Source organism: Pogona vitticeps, chromosome 2, assembly GCF_051106095.1.
Source record: "Pogona vitticeps strain Pit_001003342236 chromosome 2, PviZW2.1, whole genome shotgun sequence".
In the NCBI taxonomy this organism is placed as follows: domain Eukaryota; kingdom Metazoa; phylum Chordata; class Lepidosauria; order Squamata; family Agamidae; genus Pogona; species Pogona vitticeps.
Genome location: NC_135784.1, coordinates 116,124,307 through 116,151,807, shown reverse-complemented (window position 1 = coordinate 116,151,807; position 27,501 = coordinate 116,124,307). Strand labels below are relative to the sequence as shown.

The following is a 27,501-nucleotide window of genomic DNA, read 5'->3' as shown; positions in this document are numbered from 1 at the left end:
TACCTATCTACCTATCTACCTATCTACCTATCTACCTATCTACCTACCTACCTACCTACCTACCTACCTACCTACCTACCTACCTACCTACCTACCAGGACATCATGCGGGGTTCTCTAAATATGGCAATCTACATTTATGCAGAAAAGAGAGATAGGCCATGATGGATGACTGGAAAATAAAAAAGTCATCTATTTGGCCCAGTTTGGCTCTGTTAAAATAATTAGCAGAATTGTCTGCCAGAACTTGAGCTGGTCTCAAGTCTAACTCTTGGTTAAACAGTTTGAGCTGGTCTCAATTCTTTAATTTACATTTTCATAATCAGCTTAGCAATGCTCCTAGCACACACAAAATTAAAGCTTTTTTTTTCAGCCTACATCTCCTACGAATGGAGTGGCCTCTGCTGGCTGGAGAATTCAGAGCTGTAATACAAAATAGGATTGTTGGTGCGTTCTGCTCGAAACCTAGGGTAGGCCAAGTTAAGATAGAATGGGGTGGATCTTGCTATCTGCACAGTGTCTGTGCCTCCTGAAACAACCCAATTTTTCTGACATAACCGCCACTTGGAATTCAATGATGTTGCCTTGTTTACCCGGACACAGAGGCCATTTTATGCAGTAGATCTTTGCTAAATTCAAAAGATGAGTGTGATATGATAGCATGAAGATTCCCGTCCAGAACTGATTTAAAATTATATCTACATACAAGTGGATGAGATGCCACTGCCAAAACTCTGTTGGTGAAATGGAGTACAGTTGGACTCCTCCATTTGGTGGGCTGGTCTTCATGTACCTGGCCATGCCCTGGTTGTAAAACTACATGAAGGACCTAAGGCTGAAAGAACGAGCTGCTGAACATTTGCTCTTGCACATGTGTTTTCTCAACAATAAGATTTTAGCCTATGAGATCATCCAGCACAGATGGAATGTTGCAGAAAGGCACATCTTTTATTAAAATGTTATAAATGTGATGAATTTCCTCGAGGGGGGGGGGAATAAAATAAAATATATTTTTAAACAAGTGGTTTGAACAACTGATTCAGAGATTTGGATCTGAAATCCAAATTAGCTTGACTGAGGACTTGGAAGAGTTCACTGAAAGCCGTAAGGACAGTGATAAGCCTCTTTCCAGTCTCCAGGAGGTAAGATTATCTTAATATAGCCTTGATATAGGTTTGAATTGTGAAACAGCATTGCTTAGGATGAAACTCATAAGCTGTTATCGAAAGCAAGAGATAAGGGAAAAGGCTGTGGCCTAGTGGCGGGCAGCTCTTTTGCCTCTGGAAGTTTCCACATGCACTGAGAAAGTCTGGTGGAAAAAACAACAATTCTTGCCTGGAATCCTGAAAGCTGCTGCTACTCAGTGCCAACAATACAGGGCTACACACAGTAATGGTCTTTTATTATTATTATTATTATTATTATTATTATTATTATTATTATTATTATTATTATTATTATTATTATTATTATTATCATCATCATCATCATCATCATCATCATCATCATCATCATCATCATCATCATCATTTATTTATTTATTTATTTATTTGACTTATACCCTGCCTATCTGGGCGACTCGTCTTTCCTGGTATAAAGCAGCTTCCTGAGTTTCTATGATCCCTTCACTCTGGATGTTTGAATCAACTGAATGCTGCCTCTCATGCCTTAATGTGGGAGCTATTTTTGTTCTTCTCACCCACTGGAGGGATGCAGAGAATTGGAGCATCTTTGCTACTAGAGGAAAACCCACCTAACCGATTTGTTCGAAGCCATCCTCAGGATGCTTTGCTTCGCTCCATCTCCTTTAAGTGATGTCCAAAACTCCGCTTGCCAACAACACACTCTCCCGCCTGCTTTTTGTCACTGTGGGCTGGTCCAGGGACCTAGCTGGAACTGAGTAGGATTTTTGGGGGTTGCTCAGCTGTTGCACACCCCTTTTCACCAACTTGTGTAAATGACGCTCTGGTTAATTTTGATTCATGCTAACCATATTTCAGTTTGTCTAATTCAGACATCATTTGCTCATCATTGTATCTAATTTGGCTGACTGGCATTTCATTCTCTAATTGGCTGCTTTCAGTGTTGATTATGATTTTGTTATTTCTCCTTGACTGATATAATCTGGCTAACTGGCTGTATTGCTCTGGTATAATCTGGCTAACTGGGTGTATCAGCACTTCCAGCAGCATCACATAGAGGTTTAAATTGATATGACTTGTTTACTAATCCAGTTTTATAGGGTTTTTTTTGGGTAATGCTTTGAGGGCTGACTGTCTGAGAAGAATCGGAAGGAATTACAACCATTCCTTGGTTTATTTGTGGGAGTGCCCTTGGAGAAGTCTACATTGGTCCCCCACATTGGATAGGAAATTGTTAAACTAACAACAGTGCAAGTGGACATGAAGGATCTACAGTTATGAAAAAAAATTAGACCGCTTGAAAGATTTAGAATGGAACTGCAAGCAAACTACAGAGAAAGAGAACTGTATAAATGATAAGCTTGGGAGTTGCCATTGATGCCGATGGCATCCCCTACTGGAAAAGCCTATTTTCTTATAGCTTATTTTATTCTATTTTAGAAGGTTTACTTTAATCAGGCTATGGGGTGGGATTGCTGGCACTTGGAGTCCACTGAATTCAGCAGGAATTGTTGGATCTACCTGCTCAGCAGTCTTCATCTCCATATTACCAAAGGGTAATGGATTTGCTCAGACACACTCCTCTCAACCAGGGAGGGGGGCAAATTAAGTTAAGGAGCTAGCCAATTTTGGCCCACACTGTCAAGTTCACTTTTGCTTTAGGGCTTTGCCTCAAACTGTTTTACAGACAATGCACTCTTCCTCTTTTACAAGCTGGACCGAGATTTTTCCATCCTTTTCCTTAAATGTAGGTTTAAGAAATACTGCATGGCTCATTTCCTCTCTCTAGATCATTTTACCCCATGACACTTTGTTTTCATCTCTCATGCGAGATCAAAGAAGCACCTCATGCACATAACCTATCCATTTCTTATCAAATTCTTACCTTGTTTACAATGACAGGCAAAGGAGATAGAGACAGGCTGGAGTAAATTCTGAGACTGATGAAACCAACTTTAGTAAGTCTTAATGTTCTCAGGAACTGACCAAACATTCACTCAGCAAGAAGCAAACAGCGTGAAGTCCAAATGCATTACTGGTATTCAATACTTTTTACCCTCTGTGTTCTGTCACCATCTCCTATTGTAGAAAACTAATTTGAACAGTTTCTGAAATTTACTATCCAGCACTTTCTTCCACACCACAATAACTTGCCAATGCTGCACACACACACCCCATTTGTCTAAAGGAAGGCTCTCTACTTTAGACCATTTTTTAATGAAGATCCAACCTGTGGGACAGCCTGCATCAACTGGGGCCTCTTCCTGCTCATTTCTTTCATTCTCTGACTTTGTCTGCTTTCCAACCTTGTGAGATTCCCAAAATGTAAAACATATTGTTTTGACCATATAGTAAGACAACACTCGGAGACTAAATGATAAAAGAGAAACAAAAAAGCTAGCAATAAAACAACTGATAAGCCTTTTGTCCTATGAAGTCTGTCTAAAAAGCAGTCTGCCTAAAAGACTCAATGGCTTGCTTAGAGGACAAGTACCAGCATCTGGCCCAAAATACTGAGAATCTTGGGAACTGAACTGAGAATGCTTGTTTGGCAGTAGGTACCAGCCCAGCAGATGGCCGGTCTGCAGGAAACATCTTGTCCCCAGAGCTTCTTGGTCAAGAATGTTCCTACCAAAAGCTTGGAATAGTTATTATTTTAGGCTGCAAGCCTATGAATCTGCCAACCAACATCTATGCTGACTAGGAGAAACTGTAGTTCCAAAAAGTAACTTGTCCAAGGTTATCAGATGAATCTTGTCACTTGGGATTAATATATTTTTTTAAAGGCATTGAGGAAAGACGTATCTTTTCATCTGGTTGAGAGCTCTGTGCATTAGAAGTGATGTTGCAAGAAGAAAAGTCTCCCTTTTTTTAACGTGTGATAAAGGTTAACCCTCAGTTGTGAACCTCATTATATCTTGCATCATAAACCTACATGAAAAATACAAGAATGAATTTTTAAAATCAAATCTGTGCTCTCAGAAAACACTTCTGACTGTAAGTCAATGTAAGCATATTGCTTTATTTTAGTATTATTTTTATTTATTTATTATTAGACTTAATACCCCGCCCCTCTAGACAATGTCTACTTATGGTGTGTATTTCCTTGAATTTTGTTTCTTTTATATATATATTTAAAATATATGTGGACACACACGCACGCACATGCACATGCACACACACACGCAAGACTACAACACACACAAGCACACACACGACTACAAATTCCCCTACTAAATATATAAATGCCTCAGACAAGGTTCTGTTTGTTTCAACATAGCCTATCCTAGCAAGTATCTTTAGGATTATGGTCTAATCATATTTATGTGTGATAAACAACACATCCCTTCCTCAAAATGCTCTTGAAAATATACTGATAGCTTTAACCAGGTTTCTAAAGCACAACACCAAAGTCATGTACAGGCACCATTAACATGTAGTCTCATCCCATTTGCAGGCTGGTTGCACTGAAGGAACTGTTCAGTTATCAACACTACAGTGTGTATCAATGCATTTATTGGGGTATTTTCCATACATCCAGCAAAATAAATCTGCCTACAGACATCTGGTTCTAACTTAAATAAAGCTCCTGTAGCTGCAGGCTTATGTTCTACAGTTTGGTATGATCCCTGTTTACTTAAATGATTGCTGCTGAGATTCCTTGCTCAGGCTATCACAGCGGGGGAACTTTTGAGATAGCTGCATCACAAAAGAATGAAACAACATGCATTATACAAGGCTTGGAAGTTGTAATATATGTTTCCCCTCTAGAGTGACATTTATCAGAAGAACAGGTGGATTGCTAAAGGGAAGGTTTAACAAGTTGGATTCTATTCATGAATTCTAAAGGGAATTTATTTTAAAAACCTAGAAAAAAAGAAAGGGAAGAAAAGGGATAAGTAACAACGCAGAATTGATATTTGGGAAAGAACAAGACAGCACATTAGGGAGCATATTATAAGCTATTTCAGAGTTGCTGACATAGGAACCATCAGTAATCTGTGAGAAACCTGTGTTTGCCACTGCTTTATGCATCATAAATCCAGAGCAAAGAGTATGAAAACAGACAATTCTATGTATGTGCAAATATGAGCATACGTTTTTGACAGAGGAAGCTGACCTCTTTTCACAATGAGATTTCTGAGGTACAAGGGCAGAGGGAGAAAGAGTGGGACTCTGCATCATCTCCTCTCTTTCTCTCCCCCAGTTTTAAAGAAACCAGGGAGGCAAAGCATTTGGCTCCATCACTGAATTTCTTTTCATTGCAGATAGGCTCAAAGAATGTATTTCCTTCCAGACTACAGAAGGGGAAGAAAGGATGAAACTGACTCTCCATGCCTGGCATAGTCCTGGTAATCATCACCCAAACAGTGCTGTATATCAATGAAAAAAAAAATTGCAGGTCAATTCAATTAAACTTTAAGGTCATGTCATAACTTCAAACCTGATACCCTAAGATTACTTTAGGCATCCTTCAGTCTCGAGAGACTATGGTAACATTGCTCTGTATCGAGAAGTGTCCTCTCCAGAGCATGAAGCCTAGGTAAAGGAATATGGAGGATAGGCTGTTACCCAAGCAGCAAATCCCCCCTCTCCATGTTGCTGAAATGGTCCGATGGAAAGGCAAGAGCCAATACAACTGGTTCCAGGAATGTCGCAGGAGTTAGCAGAACGACACGAACTGCCTTCGGGACTCCAGCTCCAGCCCTAAGAGGTTTTTAGTAATGGTGGTACCACATTGTCTCTAAGTCAAGAGTGGGCAAGATTGCTATAAAGCTGCCATTCTCAGCTTCGGAGTGCCACCAATACTAGTCTGGATTTAGGGAAGTTCACTGAAGAGTTTGAAGCAATTTGTACCTGTCATTTGTATACAGTGACCAGAATTTTACTGGTTCTCACATTAAGGTTTGTGTAACTTGCTGCACTAATGGCTACTAATTGATACGCAACTGGAGCACTCCTTGGTTGCACAGTTGGGCATGTGATCAGGCATGTGGCCAAGATGCACCCTGACATCTTGCTAATTAGGTGCAATTAGCTGTCACAATTTACACAAACCTTAACATGAACACCATTTGGATTCCAGCCAAAGAAATGGCTAATTCCCTTTCCGGGTAATAAAGGCTGTTCCTTATTTTAAAATGGAGTTTGGAAAAGACATTCTGGAATTTGCGCCCCACTTGTCTATTTTAATTGACCAGCCTTGTGCAGAAGCAACCCAGCATGCTCATGATAATATTGTTCAAAGCTTCTTTGGACTACAGCTACATTTACTGTCACAGGCTTCAGTTTATTATCCTTGCCTCAACTTCCATTCTCCTAGGACACCCTAGACAATCCTTGTCTTTGATTGGCACTTAGACTTCCAAAAAAACTACATGGTTAATGCCCAAGGCATGTACTGCTACTCTCTCCTGTAAATGAATGGAAATTGATTTTACATGCACACACATCACAGAACTCGACTCTGTGCGGCTCATAGTGTTTGCAATTGCTGTCTTTACCAAAAAGAGAAAGAAAAAGAAAAAGACTCCAAATCCCCAGTGGAGCAGCTTGCCAGGAAAATACAGAAGGCCAAATCCGTGTAAAGCATAATAAGTAGAAGTATTTTGTTAGCAGAATTTTAATCTAACTCTAGGGCTTAAGGTGTATCATAGAAGAGCGGAACCTTTGTTGCCCTTTTAGTTCTAAAGAAAGATACGGCAATACAATTCTTCCCAACTGCTGTGACTCTCATTCTATCACAATACCCCTCACCTTTTTTCTCAAGACACTCAAACTAGTATAAACAGAGTTAGCTCATTTGTGTTCAATAACCATTGTGTGAGCTATGATAGGTTTAAAAATGGTGACTTGTCCAAGACTCCCAAGGAAGCATTTGAATCTCTGCCTTCTCTGTGAAAGTTTAAATACAGAACATCTAAGTTTGCATTAGTCTATTTTCAGTCTAATTTTTGCATTTTAACCCTGTGTTCTGTGTTAATCCAGTATATGAAACTGGACCCAGGTGTTCTGCTGCTCCCCCCCCTCCCCATGTATACTGGGAGAGTTTCTTACTTCCTTTCAGTTTTCCGGTGACTTTAGACAATTTTGATTCTGTCCATTAAGTTGCTTTGTGTGTATGCCAGAAAGGCACAGTGTCCATGCTGAGAACAAACACCAAAGCCCATGTTTTTAAAGTATGTGTAGAATTTCCCCTCCTAAATGCCATGTCATCTTGGCATCTAAAACCATATCTTTGTTGGTGGTGTTAAGCAAGGTGTTTTTCCCATAATAAAACAATATGCTGTCAAAGGAAGTATATATGTTCCTAGGAACATATGTGATTTAGGAAGAACCTAGATTAACACATCTGTTAGAGTTTTTCTGTAGAATCAGAACAAAAGAAGAAAAGATTAAAGTTGGAAAAAAGGAAACAGGCAGGATGGGATTTCAGTTTATCTTGTCTCTTATAAGCCTTGAGCTTTTTAAACTATAATCTTGCATCACTCTAAGGATCGACGTCTTTTCTTCAAAATGCTTGAGGTAGAGTAATGGAACAGAGGTATGGCCCAGGAACAAGGGAGAAGAAAAGAAACTGAGAAAACAATAAATTGCTGTAGGTTCAGTGCTCAGGAAGAGGGTTCACTAATGCTTCCACATTTCTCTTTTATCAGAATCCATGTTCTTTCTAGGTGCTATTGCTCTCTTGCTGGGTGTGCACAGGTGTGTGCCTTCAAATACAGAAAATATTTATCTGGAAGGAAGTAAAATCTACCTCCTCAGAAATGATTAATGAATCCATTTGGTGAAGTGCCCTTATCTCTGACATACAGCGAGATTTTCTGAAGAGCAGTTCTATTGGCAGCTGTCAGGATTAAACTTCACATTGTCAAGCAGAGCCATAGACAGCTTGTACACCAAAAGCAAAGGCCTGCTATGATGAACAGACTCTATGCTCTCAGGATGATGTTGGCTGGGGATGGGGCAGATAGTGACGCAGGAGTTTTATACTTTCCCAACCAGCCTTTGTGTTTGCTTCAGCCAAATGTTGCTTATGAAAACAGATTTAAGGCTGGAGACAGTAATCATACTTTTAGAGTAATGGAACTGGCTTGAAGACATACTTATTTCCTGAAAGTAAGGGCACATCCAGACAGTCCAGACGTATGTGAGTGGTGAGCCAGTGCACTCACCATTTTTTTGAGCAGCTGTGCAATTTTCTCTGAGATGAAACACAAGGGAAATTCATATTTCCCCTTTGCAATGGTTAGTGACCCTTCATATTGCCTCCTTAAAGCTACTTAATACAATTCCTTGTAGTAATGTTTCATTTTTTTTAATTAAAAAGCATTTAGAAATTTTTCCTAAACCTTAATAGTTGCTTTGTTGGGAAAAAGAAATCACAATGCTACAATTTATTGGCCAGTGGCAAATACACATTTAAGTACTGAAGCTATATGCCTCCTTTACCAATGGAACATGCTAAGTAACTCCAATTACAGTTATACCATAAATGCAATTAATTTATCCGGTTTTTCATTACAACTAATATTAATCAGTTAACTCACAGGAAAAAAAGAATTAATACAAACACATTATTTGTAACTTATTATTTTCCAACTCTGGTTCTGCATTGTACCTGAACTGGGCCAGAAACCAGAACAACGAGGAATTTGAAGGCATAACTGAAAATCCATGTAAGAATTTCTGAGTCACATCAAAAGTCTACATGCCTACATTGGACAGTGGACCATCAGATGTTTTCAAATTATCTACTAGACAATGAAAAGTTGTTGCATGGGCCTGAAATAGCATGCTGTTTTCAAAAGGCACACTTAGCCTTGAGGAGACCATATCACTTTCCTTACCTGAATCCTTGGGGACAAATGCAGGTGTATCCATTGACAGCATCTACACACAAAGCACCATGGCGACATTTGTGTCCCACACAGTCATCATCATCAGTTTCACAGTGTTTTCCACTGTAGCCAGGTAAGCATTCACATCTGCAACAAGAGTATCAATGAATCTATAGGCACAAAACAAACAAACAAACATAATGTGAAGATGAAGATACTGTACATCCCAAAGCAAATGTGCAGCACATTTCATAAAACTGATGAATGAACAGTATTATAGTTTCTTTCACCCAATATTGTTTCTGCATTTTGCAACATTTAAGTGTTGTTGATAATGTACAGAATGTTTGTGACTTGTTTCAGAAGGTGTTTTCACATTGATGGCTCCATGCCATCAATACCCTCTCGTCATAAAGTAGAACTACAATGGTCTTTCTACACTATCAAGCATCAAGAGTATTGTGCCTTATCTGTGTACATGTCCTTACTGCATTATTGCCACAGCAATGGGTGTGATATAGCTTCCAAGAATGGAGCTATTTGAAGCTAATCACACATTCATTGTGAACTTTAACAACCAGCAGCTGACAGCAAGCTGTTTCCAGGCTGAAAGCCTTGTGTGAAAGCATCCCGAGGCACTGCTTATTGAAGTACGTTCTAGGAATCTACCAAGGATACAAAGTTGGGATGTGCCATTTTTTCAATGTAAAAAATAGCTCCACACAAATGGTCTTTTGAAAATTCATGTTATTTCTGGAAATGGAAATTGAGGACACATGTTCAATTAACTTCTTCGAGGAAAGCAGAAACAAACCAAAAATTTATCAGAGGTCAGGCATGCCATGATCACTCCTCACACCGTAGCTGTGTTCTATTTTCTTTAAAGGATTAAATTTTTTAATTGCCACTGCAAGTGACAGCCACGTCAATAACGTCAGCCATCAAGTGTTGTGTTCTGAAGGGTTCATTACAGATACAATTTCTCTCTACTGCTTATAACACAGTTTGATGGAGGCCAGTGTTGTGTACAGCTGCAGGAAAAAGGGTGAGACTAGTGGTGAATCATAACTTATTCTCCAGGTTCCTACAGTTTTCTTTCCCTATGAAAGAACTTTCCATTTTTCTTCCTCAATCTCAGGGCCCTTTGCTTACATTTTTAAGCTTACGATAACACTGCAAGGTAGCTGAGAGTGCTACATTTATCTCTCCTTCCTTCTATTACATGATTCTCCTACAATTTTCCTGGCTGTCCACACTGATCTAAGAAATTCTCATCCTATGGAAGGAAAGAAGGAAGGAATGACCTTATGGCTTTTCCTTAAAGTAAAAGGGGGCAGGGGAGGGGACTGCCACCTGTCACAGACATTACCATACAGCAGAGACATATAAGGTATGATCAGGAATCTTGAACCTCATCCATGAGAATTTCTCCTCATTTAAAATTCTTTTCAAGGGAGTGAATTTTCTATTGAACTAAATGAGAATAATTGAAATCCTCATGGATACATTTTCAGCACTGGACTAGTATTGAACGTACCATCTGAGAAGCCTGTCTGAAATGAAGAGAGAAACACTTTTAAAAAAATTAAATCTATGTCTTTAAAGTGGTGGAGTCACCCACAAGTGCTAGTGGGCTGCCTGACTCTACCACTTTAAAGACACAGATTTAATTTTTTAAAAAATGTTTCTCTCCTCATTTCAGACAGGCTTCTCAGATGGCACGTTCAGAACTAGTCCAGTGCTGAAAATGTATCCATGAGAATTTCAAATATGTGGAGAGAAATCAGTTCCATAATTCCTTCAAGGTACAGTATATTGTGGAATAATTTCCCTCTCTTCTCACAGTGGTGATCATCAGTTCTACAGTATTTACTTAAGACATCTTGCTTTGAACTGTAATTATTACAAAGAGAAGCAGTAAGATGATTTGTTTTCAGATCTTCACAGGAAAATCAAAATAATGAGATAACAGCATCCTTCCACCTTTAGTTAGCAATTCATTTTGAGGGAGATGATTGGAGGAACTTACATAACAGCAATCATAAGCTATTTTACCTTTTATTGCAGTAGTCAAGTTGGTTGTATTAAAGTTGTGTCAGCATTTCCATTATAAACCCTATATTCTGAGTTTTATTACTGAACCATAAAAAATGTGCTCTAGGCTAAAACTTGGCATTCAAGGTCTCAGGGCGAAGGGGAGCATATCTCACTGAAAAACTGGGCAGTCTCTCAAAAACTTAAGATACTACATTTTGGACTAGCCTGAATATATTTCAGCCTATAAACCACATTTCAAACCTCCCAGCTGGATGTTACTCTACAGCTGGAAAATAATGAGCATATCATTCAAAGCAGAACAAAAGATGATCCTCTGTTGCTTTCCTAGTTTAGCATATGTTATAGATTTTGGAGACAGTACTTTTATATACCTCTGAACTCTAAATGTCAACAGCTTATTTAATTCTAATTCTAATGCTAGCCTTTTAACTTCATTTCCAAAAATGACTGTATAGCAAGCTGGAGAGAAAGGTGCATCAGGATCAAGATGTAATGGCCAGAACTGTATTACTTACATATGCCGGCATAAGCCAAATGGTGTAATTCATAGTGGTGAATTGCAACTGGTGTGCAATGAGGAATACAAAGACTGACTTCTTAAACCAGCAGCAATTTGCCACTCCAGTTAATGCCTTCTGTTTTACACTGGCACACATAAGATTCTGGCCAATATGTATCAGAGATTATCATATAATGTGTGCAGCAGGGCTGAATAGCAGGAGGGAAAGTATTCACAGGAGTAAAGAGACACAGAATGGAAAGTAAGTCAGTAGGTATAAAGACAAACTGATTTTATGTTCCTGACCGTGGCAGTAGTATCTCAGTTTAAACTGACTTCTAAGCCCTGTGTGAAACACTGTGGGGTAGCAGACAGGAGAGTCAGACTCAGGAGACCAGGGTTAAAATCCTCACATGGCCAAGGAAACTCATCGAGAGGGGATGGCAATGACAAATCACCCCAAAAAGAAAAAATCTCATATATTTCAAAAACCCTATTAGTGCCACCAGATGTTAGTACATGATGGTACAAGAGAAACCAGCCCTGTTAGGCATTAGATTGTACATGTGAGGGGCAGAAAATGCTCACATTTGAAGATCCATGAGTTTACCTATCCACTTCACCCTCACCTCTGTGGATTTCATAGGATTTATCAAGGTTGGCCCACTTATGACTGTGCTTTTAAACTACCTCAGAATATGCAAGCCATGGAAGAGCAAAAAGCATGAGTTGTTTATATTATGATTCCAAAGGGGAAAAAGATCAGATGATCTGAAAAAAGAGATCACTTGATCCAGGGAACAGGTATTGAGTCCCTACTGCTCAAAACAACTAGATAAAGGAGAAATTTACAGGTATTTTAGGTTACCCAAACCATATTTCCCACTATGATTTCAGCTGTTCCTTGCATTTTATGGTATCCTTTTTAATAGCATTTTAAATCATTTTTGTAAGCTGCTCTGAAGTGTTTAAAGTCAAAGGCAGTGTATAAATGTAAGCGAATAAGCAAATCATAAATAAATAGACTAAATACTACAGAACTGAGAGATAAACTGAAGTGACCTAGAGGCTTCAAGAGCATGCCATTCTTCACTGGCATCTTTTTCAACCCCTTATCCTTGCTTATTGACAGTGTATCCACTTTTAAGGGTTTTTTTTTGTTGTTGTTTTCTGCATTTTTGGATTCTCACTCAGAATTTGGAAGTGTTACTTTTTCAGATTGTAACTGCCACAATAACCCACCCGGCATGGAAGACTTTGTAGCCCCCCCCAAAAAGTAACTTGATTTAGATTGAGAGTCAAGTTTTTCTTGCCCAAAATTATTCTTATGTTGACGATTTCATGTCCTCCCAATGAGGTCATCTCTCCCCCATCCGCTGATAACATTGCCCCATCTGTCCCTGAATTTCTTGTTACCTGCTCCAGCTATGCACCCATGCTTGTCACCTAAATTTCTATGACACCTGGTATCTAATCTAAGTACTATGCAATGGGATAAAGCAAAATCAGCCCTTAAACAAAGATTAATGGATATGGAGAGACAGGAAGATCTCAGTAGATGCCCTAATTTCAGAGCAATAGACACGCATAAATATCGTCCGCTCCCTATGGCCTACCTATCACAGCTGGAAACGTATAAATTTAGGAAAGCCTTGACTCTGGCTAGATGCGAGGCTTTCCCCTCTGCAGTGCTGGAAGGCAGATTTAAGAAAACCCCGAGGGAACAGAGATTCTGTCCCTGTGGCTCCGGAGAGATAGAATATATCGCGCACATGATGCTTAGGTGTGACAGACATAATAAGATCTGAGAAAAATATATTACACCACTTTTAAAAGATATGCCAAGCCAATTGGATTCAGACCACTGTAATCAATTGCTAACTTACCAAGATCGGACTATCACAGAACTGGTCGCGAAATTTTGGGCGGCATGTTACAGCAGTCAGACTAGATAGTTCAACCCTTAGACCTTGGCCATACATCGCTATATTTGCTGCTTTAGACATTCTTAGCTGTTTTTAGACATTTTACCTTTTTTATGACTATATATGCCACTCTCCTCGACGGTTTACCTTTTATCTTTTAGCAGTTTTACCTTTTATCCTTTTAGCTTTTTATCCTTTTTTTATCCTTTAGTTTTACCTCTTGTATGACTTTGTAGTACATGCTTGTCTATGAAGTTATGTATTCAATTTTGTATGGCTCGATGCCGTAATAATAAAATGTATGTATAATCTAAGTACAGAATCTGAATGTCTAATTCTCAGTGCTGTCTAGAAAGAAACTTCACATCTGATGGAGATTCATCTCCATAACAACTAACGCTGGAGTGGAAAAAATGGACGACAGCATCTTGTTGAGGCCAGGGACTGTCTCATTCCCAGCATTTGTAAAGTTACAGCAAAGGAGCCAGGCAATGCTTCAGGCACACCGACAAGCAAACGGTATCCATCATAAGATGCTGTGGGAGGAAATAGCAGCATTTAATCCTGTTGCTTTATTGATCCCTGTTGTCCTAATATAAAGTGATGTAATAATGAACGATGTGCAGGTCCTTATTCAAAGCTGCCATAGATCACTTTTATGATGTGTATTGGCTATTGCAGTAATGATAGAACCACCACTTTTCTTAGAAAGGCTGCATTAAATCAGGACGTTATCCTGTCAGGTAGTAATTCCATGTTCCAGAATAATAAAGCTTATTTATAACTATGCTCTAATACCTATATGCTAGGCAATTGGAACAACATGTTTATTTCCTGAAGACAGATATTAGATGAAGTTAACTGTATATACCACACTTGAAGTTTTCACGAAAAACAGTATAGAAGATTTCAACTTACAAAAAATATTTTAATTTTTTTTTAGAGAAATAGGAATTGCATTAAACCTTGCCTCAATTAGTTAACTATGTACACAGAGGCTAAAAGCAGCAAATGTGACCTATTATAGAGGTGACCACAAGACATGTTAGCTCAGCCAAATGCAACAAATGCTTACTTGGGCTTTCTTCCCTGGTTCCTGTAATTTCCTTGTGTTATAGCATTTGGTCACCTCTGTGCTAGACTGTTCCTCCCTAAAGCCACCACAAATTGCAACAGTAAAAAATTGCCAGGCTTCCTTCAACTTAGGGGTCATGACACTATGTTTTGCTGTGCTCTGTTAACTGAAGGTGAGGAACGTTTGCTTAACTGAACAATAGTATTTAAACAATTATTCCCCACCCCCATGAATGGAGGCTGTGGTTTCAGCCTGTCCAATTAGTGGTGGAGTGAGATGCTGAAGTTTACATTTGTGAACTTGAACTTTGATACTTCACTTACTAGTGGAATGGATGCAGTCGAATGCGTTGAGGCTGAACCCAGACAAGACGGAGGTCTTGAGGGTGGGCGGCCCCTCCATTAGCGGCAGAGGTGACTCCCTTTCCTTTGGGGGGAATGACCCTTGCCGCAAAGAGTGAGGTCCGCAGCTTGGGGATACATCTGGACCCGGCGCTTACCATGGAAACCCAGGTGGCGTCCATGGTCTGCTCCGCCTATTTTCATCTATGGCAGATTGCTCAGCTGCGACCATATCTTGATGGGGGCCCCCTCACTACTCTAATCCACGCGCTCGTAATCTTGAGATTAGACCATTCTACGTGGGGCTGCCTTTGAGGTTGACGCAGAAACTTCAGGGGGTCCAGAATGTGTCGGCCAGGCTTCTTAGTGGGGCGAGAAATATCAGCATATCTCCCCCACTCTGGCTGCCTTGCACTGGTTGCCCATCCGTTTCTGCGTTGACTTCAAAATGCTAACAATTACTTATAAAGCCCTAAATGGTTTGGAACCTCAATATTTGGCAGATCGTCTTTTTCCACCCAGATCTACCCAAATCACCCAACATAGCCAGCAGGGATGGCTGAGGGGTCTGACGCCGAGGGAGGCCCGGAAGGAAAAAACAAGAAACCGGGCCTTCTCTGCGGTGGCCCCTCGGCTGTGGAACACTCTCCCAACCAAAATTCGGCTGGCACCCTCGCTGGGTGTTTTCAAAAGCCAGCTAAAAACTTGGTTATTCAAGCAGGCCTTCCCTCCAGTCAATTAAGTGATTCCTATTTCTTTTTCCTTTTCTTTCTTTCTCATTGAGTTATGCCATCTTGGTAACGTCTTGCTTGGAATTAATTGTTATAATTGTAATTTTTATAATTTTATATATGTTATATTGCCGTGTTTTTATCTATGTAAGCCGCCCCGAGTAGACATTGTCTAGAGGGGCGGGATAAAAATCTAATAAATAAATAAATAAAAAATAAATAAATTCTTGGCCTTTTCCACAATTGTATCTGTATTTTTAATGATTTTACTATTTCCTTTCAACTAGAACTTTCAACATTACTTCTGTGATGAAGGAACACAATGACATGCTGAAGGTATCTCCAACTGAGCGGTGGTAGGATAATGCCCGGAGTCCTAGAATATCATCCCACCATTGCTCAGTTACAGCATTTTACTTCTATTTATTCTTCTTAAATATCTTTCCAAATTCTATCTTCAATCATATTCCAATCAAGATTGCCTTTGGCTCCAGTCACCCACCTTCATGTCTGCTTTGCTTTATCAATACAGTACATATTGTGACATCAAAGCCAAGAATATTGATTTTAGCCATACCCGCTTTCCTTGCCCAGACAGACTGCCAACATATCATTTTGTGACATGTATAATACAGAATATAATAGCTGACTAGATGGCTGGAAACAGATGTTGCATTTAGCCTGTCCTTCTGATTCCTGTTGGTAAGGTAACATCCCAGTTTTGACGTCTATGCGACTTCTGATGCTATTTCTGGACTGTTTTCTGTCTAGCACAATAAGCACCATCTGGGATCAGACAAAGATGCCAGTTTAAGTCTGTGGAAATGGACTAAAATCAGGATATAGTTGCTTTGGATGTAGAGAGAAAAACAGCTGATAAAATGTAGAGAGAAAAACAGCTGTGTTTGTGTGTGTGCGCTCGCGCGTGTGTACTTATGTAAATATAGTGTAATGTTTCAAAACACTGATATGTACCTGTTTTACTATTGAATCAGGATTTTTTTAAATGGTCCATTTCTATGGACCCAGTTTAGGAGGGCTGGGGCATCCCCTGCCCCACCATACACACACACAACATAGCTATAATACAAAAAAAACACCATATACCCTGTTTTCCCTAAAATAAGACCTAACCTGAAAATAAACCCTAGCATGATTTTTCAGGATGCTCGTAATATTTTCTTCCTGTTGCTGAACAATGGTGGAAGATGGGCTTTCACTTAACTAGGGCTTATTTGGGGGGTAGGGCTTACATTATGAGCATCCTGAAAAATCATACTAGGCCTTATTTTCCGGTTAGGTCTTACTTTTGGGGAAATGGAGTATCAATGGTTCTTTCTACTTCTGATCAAAGCAGGTTATATCAGGCATCCACTTAAATCACTGAATATCTTCCTTTCATTTACAAGTAAATGTGGCTCTTTTTTCAGTCACTGCCAAGTGAGATAATGTTCTTATGTATGTGTTTCTGTTTGGGTAGAACAACTCTGAATGACCATGCATTTAATAATGTTCAAAGAACAAACATGCAAGGAGAATATTTCGACTCGGAGTGGAAAGTTAGTCTGTGAATAAAGCTTTGTGTAATGATTCTGTTTGATATTTACTCTTTTATTATCTAAAGTTTACTGTATTCCACTTCTCCTCTAGTGAACTCAAGACACCCTCCATGATACTCCTGCTCCATATTTTACTCCAACAAGTACTACCCTGTGGGGTCAGTGAGGCTGAGAGTGCAACTGAACCAAGGTTACACAGTAAGTCCCATGGATCAGAAGGGAATATACTTACAGTAGATCTCTCTGGTCTGAAATATCAAAACCAAACTGGCCTTTCAGTACAGACAGAATGGCAAATTAAGGATCCTTATCCCATCTTCCCCTACTTCTGTCTCTGGAAAAGCCCTTCTGGAGAGTTGGGGCCCCTCCTGACCAATGTGAGACAGGGAAAGGGAGAATTATCCAAAATTGGGCAGAGAAAGGCCTAGGCATTCTCCGCCTGTGAACTTCCTTAAGCTAATCTATTTGGAAAACAACCTGGGCCTGCTATCCTATCACTTTGTTTCAAAGGACATCTAAGGTAATGCTAAAGTAAAGTAATTTAATTTAGGATACCTACAATGCTTAAATAAATGCTTAAATAAGTATAAAATAGATTTGTTATTTGAGATAAGAAGTCCTTTTAGAAGAATTCAGAATCTATTTCTGTATATCATTCTATAAAGTATCATGTAGATTAGGCCACATCGTCTACACCAGGGTTAGGGGATCCGGCATGATAGAAATGGACCTTGTGGTTTTGCCTCTTTCCACTAGCCAGGGCTCCTTCCAGACTTCCTCCTATACTCTATCATCCTACTGTGCTGCTGCTGTCTTTCCTATGCCACTTTAGAGGGTGTGAAAGAGAAACAAGCTACAACTATAAAAGATGGGACTCAGTCCCTTCAGTGATTGTTTTGTTTGCTTTAAAAGATATGGTCCTCTTCTAAGTATCCTGAACATTCTAGCTCCTTTTTTTAAAAAAATCTCCCACCTCTACACCAAGGTTGGAAGGAGAATTAATTGACTACTGGACAGCAATGTAGGACCGAAAGGACAGTGAGGCATATAAACTATGAGAGAAAAAGAGCTAGGATAAAACTAAAAAGTGGGGATGGAAACTTCTGGACCAAAGAGCAGAGTTTTTTTTTCACTTTGTGTGCATATGTGGTATTTCACGAGTCTCCAGTTCAAAATAACTCTTAGCCCACTGCAGTTTGTTGTTGAATATATAAATATGTGCTTACCTGTATCCTTTGTCAAGAGGGATACATTTAGAGTTACGTTTGCAAGGGTTTAGCTCAGGTACACACTGGTTAATCACTTCATCGCATAGCTCTCCTGGAGTAAGAAATAAAATGACAAAGTTTTAGATTAAAAGAAAATGCTGTGGTAAGTTGGCAGACTTTTGTGAACTCTAGCATAATGTTCAGAGACAAGGGTCTTCTTAGGGAGAAGATACGAAGAATAAAATTGTGAGTGTGCAAACTTGAAACAATTTAACAAACAGTATTGTGGCACTGATTTTTTGTGGCCAAATTTTCAGGATGATGAGGTAAAATTTTGTTGCACCATATATTTCAGTACAGTGGTGCCTCGCTTAACGAGGAAATAGCTGTACGATTAGGTTTTTGCAATTGCAAAATGATGGTTTAAATGGAGTTTTTTTGATGATCGGTTCTCTGCTTCGGGAACCAATTTTCGCTTTACGACGATCAGCAAACAGTTGATCATCGGGTTTCAAGATGGCCGCCAGCTGAAGAAAATGGCCTCCTGCTGTTTTCTAGGATGGATTCCTCACTTTACAGACACCGAAAATGGTTGCCGTATGGAGGATCTTCGCTGGACGAGCAGGTATTCAGCCCATTGGAACACACTGAATGGTTTTCAATGCATTTCAATGGTTTTTTTAAATTTCGTTTGACGATGTTTTCGCTCTACAGCGATTTCGCTGGAACGAATTGACATCGTCAAGTGAGGCACCACTGTATTTAAGATGCCCCAAACCTGTTACTGCAATGGATTCTCCAGCGCCTTTCTGGAATGTGAAATGTGCTATCAGTTTATCTCAGTACAGTATAGGTTTTGCATCAGGACAAAGAGCAGTGACATACATATTGTGAACAAAAGAGTCCTCTAAGGAGCTGTACTGGGATGATATTGTTCATGAATGATCTGGATTGAGCAACAAAGTGTCCAGGTTTGCTTACAGCCCCGTATGATTTAGGATGGTTAGAGCAAAAAGAGACAACAAAGTGTTCCCAAAGGTTCTCTTGGCACCAAGAGATGGGCAACTACATTGCAAATATCGTCCAAAGCAAGCAAATGTAAAGTGAAGTAAATTCAGCAAAAATTCTACATATACACTGATGGAGTTTGAACTAGAAGGAGTGATTAGAAAGGGATCCTGGGGTTGTGGATAATGAAAAGGCTGATGCAATATGTGACTGCTTTGAGAAAGGCAAATTCCATGTTAGGGGTACAGTTCTAGTCAATGTACTTCAAAAAGGACATTGCAAACCAGGAAAAGCTATCAAAAGAGACACTGGAACAATCAGAAAAGAGGAACAACATCTATCCTCACTATCCATGAAGAAATATTCCCTGATGAGAAAAGATTACAACAGATTATGATGTTTAACATTCTTCAGGCTAGGAAAAAAAAGACACAACATCATGTATAATGTTCAGAGAGTGGCTAATCTTTGGAACGTGGGATCATCTAAGTAAGCAGAATGGCAGGAGATTCTGGACAGATAAAAAGTCCTTTTCTGCTGGCACAAAATGTAATACTGGCCAACAAGGGGAAATTTAAAGGGAAAATTTGAGAAACGAATAGAGAATAAGACTACCAACAGCAATGAGACCGTGTGGCTACCGATGATCTCCAGTAGCAGAGACAATGTGCTTTTAAATAGGATTTGCAAAGAGATGTGAGTGAAACGGGTGTACCCAAGTTCAACTTGCAGGCTTTCAACAAGCATCTGGCGTGCCACTGTAGGAACTGAATGATGGACCAGACAAGGCCTTTAGTCTGAATCAATGTGTCTCTTCTAATGTTTTCACATTCTCTGCCTAGCTTGTGCTTCACTGTATAGTGAGTTCTATGCTTTCAGCAACAAAGGGAACCAGAGCCTCATTTATTAATGGAGGGAGTGACATTACTGGGATGGAATAAATGCTCCAAACAAAGTATTAACTTTCATTTAGCGCCAATACTTTATTTTTCTAGAATACTATTATGACTCATTTCAAAATAGTAAAACCAGGCTTTTTAGTAATGCTAAACAGATTGAAAACTGCACATAGTTATTCAGAATCCACAAAAAAGAACGCAGAAATCTCATTGAACCCAAGGAATAGGCTCCGTCCTCAGTAAAATGAGCCTCAACTTGAGGAAATAATGCACCTGGTTTTATTTATTACCTGTTCAATCCCAGGCCTCACTTTGCATTTCTAATGTCTAATAATGAACAGATCCAAAATGTGAAATACCAGCTGTCTTCTAAGGACTGAATTTACTTTGTTACACTTCAGTACTTCAGAGCTGAGATACTGCCTGTAATGGACCTGGAACCGATTTCTTGTAAGCAATATCCAGATTATAAAATCCTCATACCAAAAAAAACTGATCTCAAAATCTCCTCAGCACTTTCAGCCACACTGTAAAATTTTGCAGACGAATGGTATGTACAGAGTCTAAGATCTCTCCCTCCCTCCCTCTTTTCCTCCCAGGCAAGAATATCTACAACGAAACTTTCAATACAAAAAGGAAGCTAACAGATCAGAGCCCATTTCACATTCTGCTAAGTATTTCGCTCAAGGGCAGAAAAAACTCATTTTGGGACTACTGGCAACAAAATCAAATCGTAATATCCTGCAATACTGTCAGTGCTTTTGCCATAAGCATTGAAGTTACAAACGTATCAGTTGTAAACAAGGCCCAACAGAATTGTTGCAAAGTCAAAACCACACGGTGCAAGCCCACTAAAAAGAATTTATGGTGTTCGCCTTGCTTGGAGAACGACAAACGCAATGTTAACTCAAATCAGGTTCTGTGATACTGCAAAAAGGAGGGTTCAGAAAGTGTATAGTTGTGCGTGATTGCAATCCAATGCTCAGCCACTTTCAGTTCAGTTCATAGCTTGCAGCATACACCCCTGAGATACCCTGAAGTGTGAGGTTTATCATGTATCAACCTGGGATTTTCTTAGGAACGAGGAAAATTCAGTTTAAAGTAGTACATGAGCAGTTATAAATCCAGCTGACAGCTGTACAGTTCTGCCGAGAATGCAAAACCCAGAGTCTGTTTTCTTAAACTAGTGGCTCACTCCAGATGATGATGATGATGATGATGATTTATGTTAGATGTTTTAATAACTATTATTCCCAGCCCCTGAGCAAGTGAAAATAATATAAAGGGCAAGTTTATACTGTCATTGCAGATCTTAGATAATAACAGAGCATATAGATTCTTGCACAAAAGTTTGGGGATCACGGATACCAGTTGGTCTTCAGTACTTTACTGCTGTAAAGCTATAGGAGTACACTGCCAAGAAATATTAGTTTTCTGTAAAGTGCAGGAGTAAATAGTTACACCGTTATGCAGCTACAAAGAACTATTTATTATGGGAAGTGACAAAGGTGTAACTATGTCACATTTTGTAAGTAATGTAATGAATAGTTCCAAACCCACCTATTTGGTGTAATAAGTAGCATTTTCTAGTTTCTTTTCAGTTACTTTCAAGAGGCATTTTGAAAGGTATTTTGACAGGTATGTCCATACTTTATGCCGTTGTCTTATTAACCCTAAGACAAGAGAATTATTGTTTTGTTGCCCATTTTGTATTTCTGTCAGTATTTTGAAAGTGAAATAACATAATATGCCCGGAGAGCATTCTTTGTGGCTTTTTGACATGCTGGTTAATGCAAAAAGCAACACACTCTAAGAACTCCCAACGCAACAAAGTATTTTCACAAACGAGAACAATGATAACTACCACCATCTGACTGCCACAAAATAATAGCTGAAATCCTCTTATGCTGTTTCATAAAGAGCATAACCTTTGGAAGTGTACTGCCATCACTTAAGAAATGGCCACAGCTGTTATCTGTTGCATAATGAGTTGCACAAGATGGTGTGTGGCAGATAGTGTCTGCATAGATTTCTTAGCTTATGACAATCTGCCTCTAAATGTTAGGCTTTTTGCACAACAGGCCTTCAGCCAATGAGCGGTAGAAGTCCCTCGTGAAAGAGCAATGTCCCAGTCTCTGCTTTTCTTCAGTAATCACTCTAAATTAGTTTTAAGGAACCTATGACTAATTGTGGAACAAAGACTATAAATCTGAAATGGGAGCTTTTCTAGTATCAAAGAATTATTGTAAAATACTTATTCTTCTTCTGTGTGTCGGCTAGACATCAAAAGCTTACTTCCCATCTGACAGCTTATTGCTGACAAACAGTCAAAAGGAATGGAGGTAAGAGAGAAAGAGAGAATAACTAAGCTAGGCCATTGCTCTTGTGCCTGACTCATCCTTCAGCCTCACCCTGTTTCTTCTGTATCAAGCATGAGGACAGTCTGCTTTACTTTTATCACCTCACTTAAACCATATTCACAAAGCTACAAAATAATAAACCCTTATCGTGCCCTCCTCCTTCAATCCAGATTGGGACTCCTCATAAATGGAAAGAGACTGACACCTTTCAAAATTAAAAGGAGAGTTTCCTTAAGGCTTCTCTAGTCCCAAAACTCACAGATTTTCTTGCTTTTGTTCAGTGATTGGCCATGAAGAGACAAGCATGGGATTCATTTGGAAAAAAATTAATGGTTGTACAGACTGGGAAATCCATCTTTGGGTTTCCTTCTCACCTTCTAACCACTAAGCAGGTATCTCATGTGCTTCTTGTCACCTTTTAGGGTTTAAAAAGGGGTATCAGAGATGGATCACATCACCCTGTATGAGACTTCTCAGCTGTTAAGATCTTCTGGGGAGGTTCTTCTCTCAGTTCCACCACCTTCCCAAGCTCACTTGGTGAGCTCACTTCTCAAGGGCTACTCCGAGGCTTTGGAATGTGCTGCCCTGAGAAGCCAGGTCGGCCACTTCACTCTTGTCCTTCAGTCCTCCGGCAAAGAGCTCATTCTCCAGGTAGGCCTTTGAGCAATAAATTATCTCAGGAATGTTTTTTTTTTAACTCACTGGTTTTCAAATGTCTTTTAAATTGTTTTTACACTTGTTCGTTTTAATCTTGATGTATGTTTAACTGTTTTTGAAATTATATAGTGTTATTAAATTTCTTATTTTATCTGTTGAGAGCTGCCTTGGGTCCCCTATGGGGGAGAAAGGTGGTATATAAATAATTTAAATTAAATAAAATGCTATGTAATTCAGGCAATGCCTGCTTTGACCCGAATGATTTTTTCCCCTTCAGTCTGTTTGCCTGGTCTGTTTAAAATCTCATGGAAGGTTTTTTTTGAGAGTGTTTCTTTATTCCTGCTACTTCAGTATCCTCATTATTTAGTGAACCTGGTGAAATAATATATGAGTTTGAAGTGTCTGTTCATTTCCTTTCTTATAAACCCCCTTGACTACCCTATATATGGGACTTATCCAGTACACTTCTCTGAAAAGCAAGCTCAGAAAATGACACTTGCCAGTATTTGGGCACTCCCGGCAGAGCACTGGGATAAAACAGAAACTCAGGCTCTGGATTGCTTTATTTATTTCTACCAAAGCTATATTCAGAGGTACAAGTATCCTATTCAGCTAATGGTGGCTAATTTGTTTAAAGTAAAGATGGGGCCCTAATCCATGTGGACGCCAAGGGTACATACTCCGGAATACTGTAGCAGAAAAAGGGCTATTTTACAGGTAACTTGTCATCAGTAGTCCAGATAGGCGGGGTATAAATCAAATAAATAATAATAATAATAATAATAATAATAATAATAATAATAATAATAATAATAATAATAATAATAATAATAATAATAATAATAATAATAATAATAATAATAATAATAAAGTCTGTTCTGGCTTGCAGACGATTGGTGCTTGTTCATGAAGTCAACTCACCATGAACTGCGCCAAAAAGCCTGTAAGCCAAAACGGGCTGATGACAGGTTACCTTTAAACTAGCCCTTTCCTAGGCTTTCAGGTGTATGCTGTGCATCTATTCATGTCTGTCATCAGGCAATAGGACTGACATTACAACCAGTTTCTTATATAAAGAAAAGACAAAACATGCTGCTTATATACCGCCCCATAGTACTTCAAGCACTCGCTGGGTGGTTTACAAGTTAATCATGCAGGCTACACATTGCCTCCTCCCTGCAGCGAGCTGGGTATTCATTTTACCGACCTCAGTAAAAGGCTGAGTCAACCTTGAGCCGGCTACCTAGGACTGAATCCTAGGCTGTGAGCAGAGTTTTGGCTGCAGTACAGCAGTTCAACCACTATGCAATGAGGTTAAATGTGCCATATATATGTTGTGAGTGAGCAACATACCCCACCATGGCCCACAGGCAGCCTCATACCTGTTTTTTTTCTAGATCTGGAAACAATTTGGCAGAGGTAACAAAAAGTTTCTTTCAGAAAAGATAGGTGGTACACGCCTTATTTTAAAGCAGATTCACAGACAACAGCAAGATTTGCAGTCAAAATTCGCGAGAAGGGGAGCACAAGTTGGTGGAGTCCCCTGCCCTGGTGACACTGCCCATCCCAAATCTAGGTGAAGAATGAATTGATTCTATACACATTTAGTGGGCTGGATTAGCTCAGTGGGTTAGGTATCTGGCTGTGGAGCCAGAGGTTGGGAGTTCGATCCCCCACTGTGTCTTCTGAGAGTAGAACCAGCCTGTGTGGCCGTGGGCAAGCTGCATAGTCCCAGGATGCCCCCTAGAGGAAGGGAATGCTAAACCATTTCTAATTTTTTTCTACCTGGAGAACCCTAAAAAGGGCCACCATTAGTCAGGATTAACAGCACATGATGATGATTATACAAATTTAACCAGGAGAAAGCACTGCTGAATTCATTGGATATTATACTAACTCTTAATAAACATGAGTAGGATTACACTGTCAGTGATACACAGATAAATGATTATATTATATTGCATTATTTTTAATCCCCAGATATTATTCATCACTACAACATGTAGTCTCTGCTAGATCATTCTGAATTAAATATTCACTGGATTTGTTACTGAATTAAAGGGTTGCTGTTTTCTGGTATATCCCTGTTAATCCAAGTTTAATCAACACTATGCTTCCCCAAAAATAAGACAGGGTGTTATATTAATTTTTGCTCAAAAAACGCATTAGGGCTTATTTTCAGGGGCTGTTTTTCCCCCCCATGTAGAACAATCTACATTTATTCAAATACAGTCATGTCATCTTCTGGTTGCTACACAATGGTAGAGGGAAGGGTTTCACTCAACTAGGGCTTATTCTTGGGGTAGGGCGCATATTACAAGCATCCTGAAAAATCATACTAGGACTTATTTTCAGGTTAGGTCTTATTTTTGGGGAAACAGGGTAGCAGAAGTACGTCTCGTAGAATTTAATAGGTTTACTAGCCACATAGGATTACAGTAGCCTATTATAACTAATGAATTCGTTTGAATAAATGTTAAGCGTTCAGTAAACTTCTCAGGTTCCACCCAGCCTCCAGTTTTGTCAAGCTTGAATAAAATACCTGATTTTTGTTTAAAGTTTCATATCTTCCCGTACCTCTTGTCCCTCCCTGCTGTTACAACCCCCTGACAGCAATCTGCTATTTCTTTATGCAGTGGGCAAGAAATCCAGCCTTCCTCTAACATTTGTACAGTAACTGAGCTGCTTATCACTCACCATCCAATGTACTTATCCTGAAGTGTAGCAGCTGAAGCACACAATGATTAAGCCTATGATTTCAAAGCATGAAGCTTAATCCTTGGTCCCAATTCAGCCTTCAGTGAGAAAAACATTTCTTCAGCTCATTTTTTTTGGATTCAGAACACGGGCATGAGGCTGACTGATTTTTGTTAAGGCCATGATTATAATCACAATTTATTTACAGAATGATCATGACTATTAGCCATTGTATATAACATTTATTAAAAGCCACTTCTCTGCCATAGGCTTATAGACATATTTTTATAATATGAAAACCTTGATTTTTTTATGTTTTAAGACAGCATCTTCTTTTTAAATTAAATAAACTCTCTCTCTAAATGCCATAACAAAACCTACAAAAAAAAATCCACAAAATCCTGCCATAAAATGTAGGCTGCCACCCTCTTTGGAGATTGCTCATTCATAGGTTCACCCTAAGCAACTTGATGGCATGTAACTACAACAAACAAACTGTTTTACTTACTTCTTATGTAGACATGTAAGGGATTTTTTTGACAGATAAACTAAATTCCACTTTGCCCTGTGCTCATATCTGATCATATATGAGCACAGGGCATTTACATTTTCCATCCTTTCTTGAATTGTAATTCAAGAAATGTAATGGCACTCCCAAGTCAACTACACCAGTGGTTCTTAACCTTTGTTACTCGGATGTTTTTGAACTGCAACTCCCAGGAACCCCAGCCAGCACAGTTGGTGGTGAAGGCTTCTGGGAGTTGCAGTCCAAAACTCCTGAGTAACCCAAGGTTAAGAACCAGTGAACTACACCAGAGTACAGGTTGCTGTCCTCTGAAGATGCCGGCCACAAAGACTGGCGAAACGTCAGGAAGAACAACCTTCAGAACACGGCCAAAGAGCCCGAAAAACCCAGAACAACCATGTAATAAATGATACCTTATCATGAGGTATATGTCTATATGAGTAGCATTCCAAAGGTGGTTCCCTACTAGGTTTTTTAAAAATTATTTGGAGACACTGGATTGTTTTATTATCTCCCCTTACATTCACTCATAAGATAAACTATTAATTGATTAAACGATTAAGTAAAAAAATCAGAATCAACAAAGGAACTGAAGGATGACTAATTAAGGGGCAATTCAGAATCACAGACTCTCCCCTTACCAGAGATATTCACACTCAAAGGCATTCTACCACCTGCTTATTCAGGTGTCTATGCATATCTTCCCATCGCCCTCCTCCCCTCTGGAGTCAGAGTAACAGTATTGTCTCTTAATTCTCTGTGCAGCCAGCACTTTGGCAGTGCATAGGTGTTTCTTTCTGTACAGAAGGCCAAAATATTATTATTATTATTATTATTATTATTATTATTATTATTATTATTATTATTATTATTATTATTATTATTATTATTATTATTATTATTATTATTATTATTATTATTATTATTATTATTATTATTATTATTATTATTATTATTATTATTATTATTATTATTA

The 27,501-nt window shown here is 39.1% G+C and overlaps 1 protein-coding gene across 2 annotated transcripts in view; it reads right to left on the bottom strand.

Moving 5' to 3' along the window:
- SLIT3 (slit guidance ligand 3) overlaps nt 1-27,501 on the bottom strand; it is a 595,328-nt gene that overhangs the window by 37,812 nt on the left and 530,015 nt on the right. For both annotated transcript variants that reach the window (XM_020780501.3, XM_078385818.1), the window contains 2 exons: nt 18,397-18,490; nt 8,992-9,129 (listed from right to left, as the gene is read on the bottom strand). In XM_020780501.3, the coding sequence (XP_020636160.3) occupies nt 8,992-9,129; nt 18,397-18,490 (232 nt within the window). The remainder of the gene's footprint in view (nt 1-8,991; nt 9,130-18,396; nt 18,491-27,501) is intronic.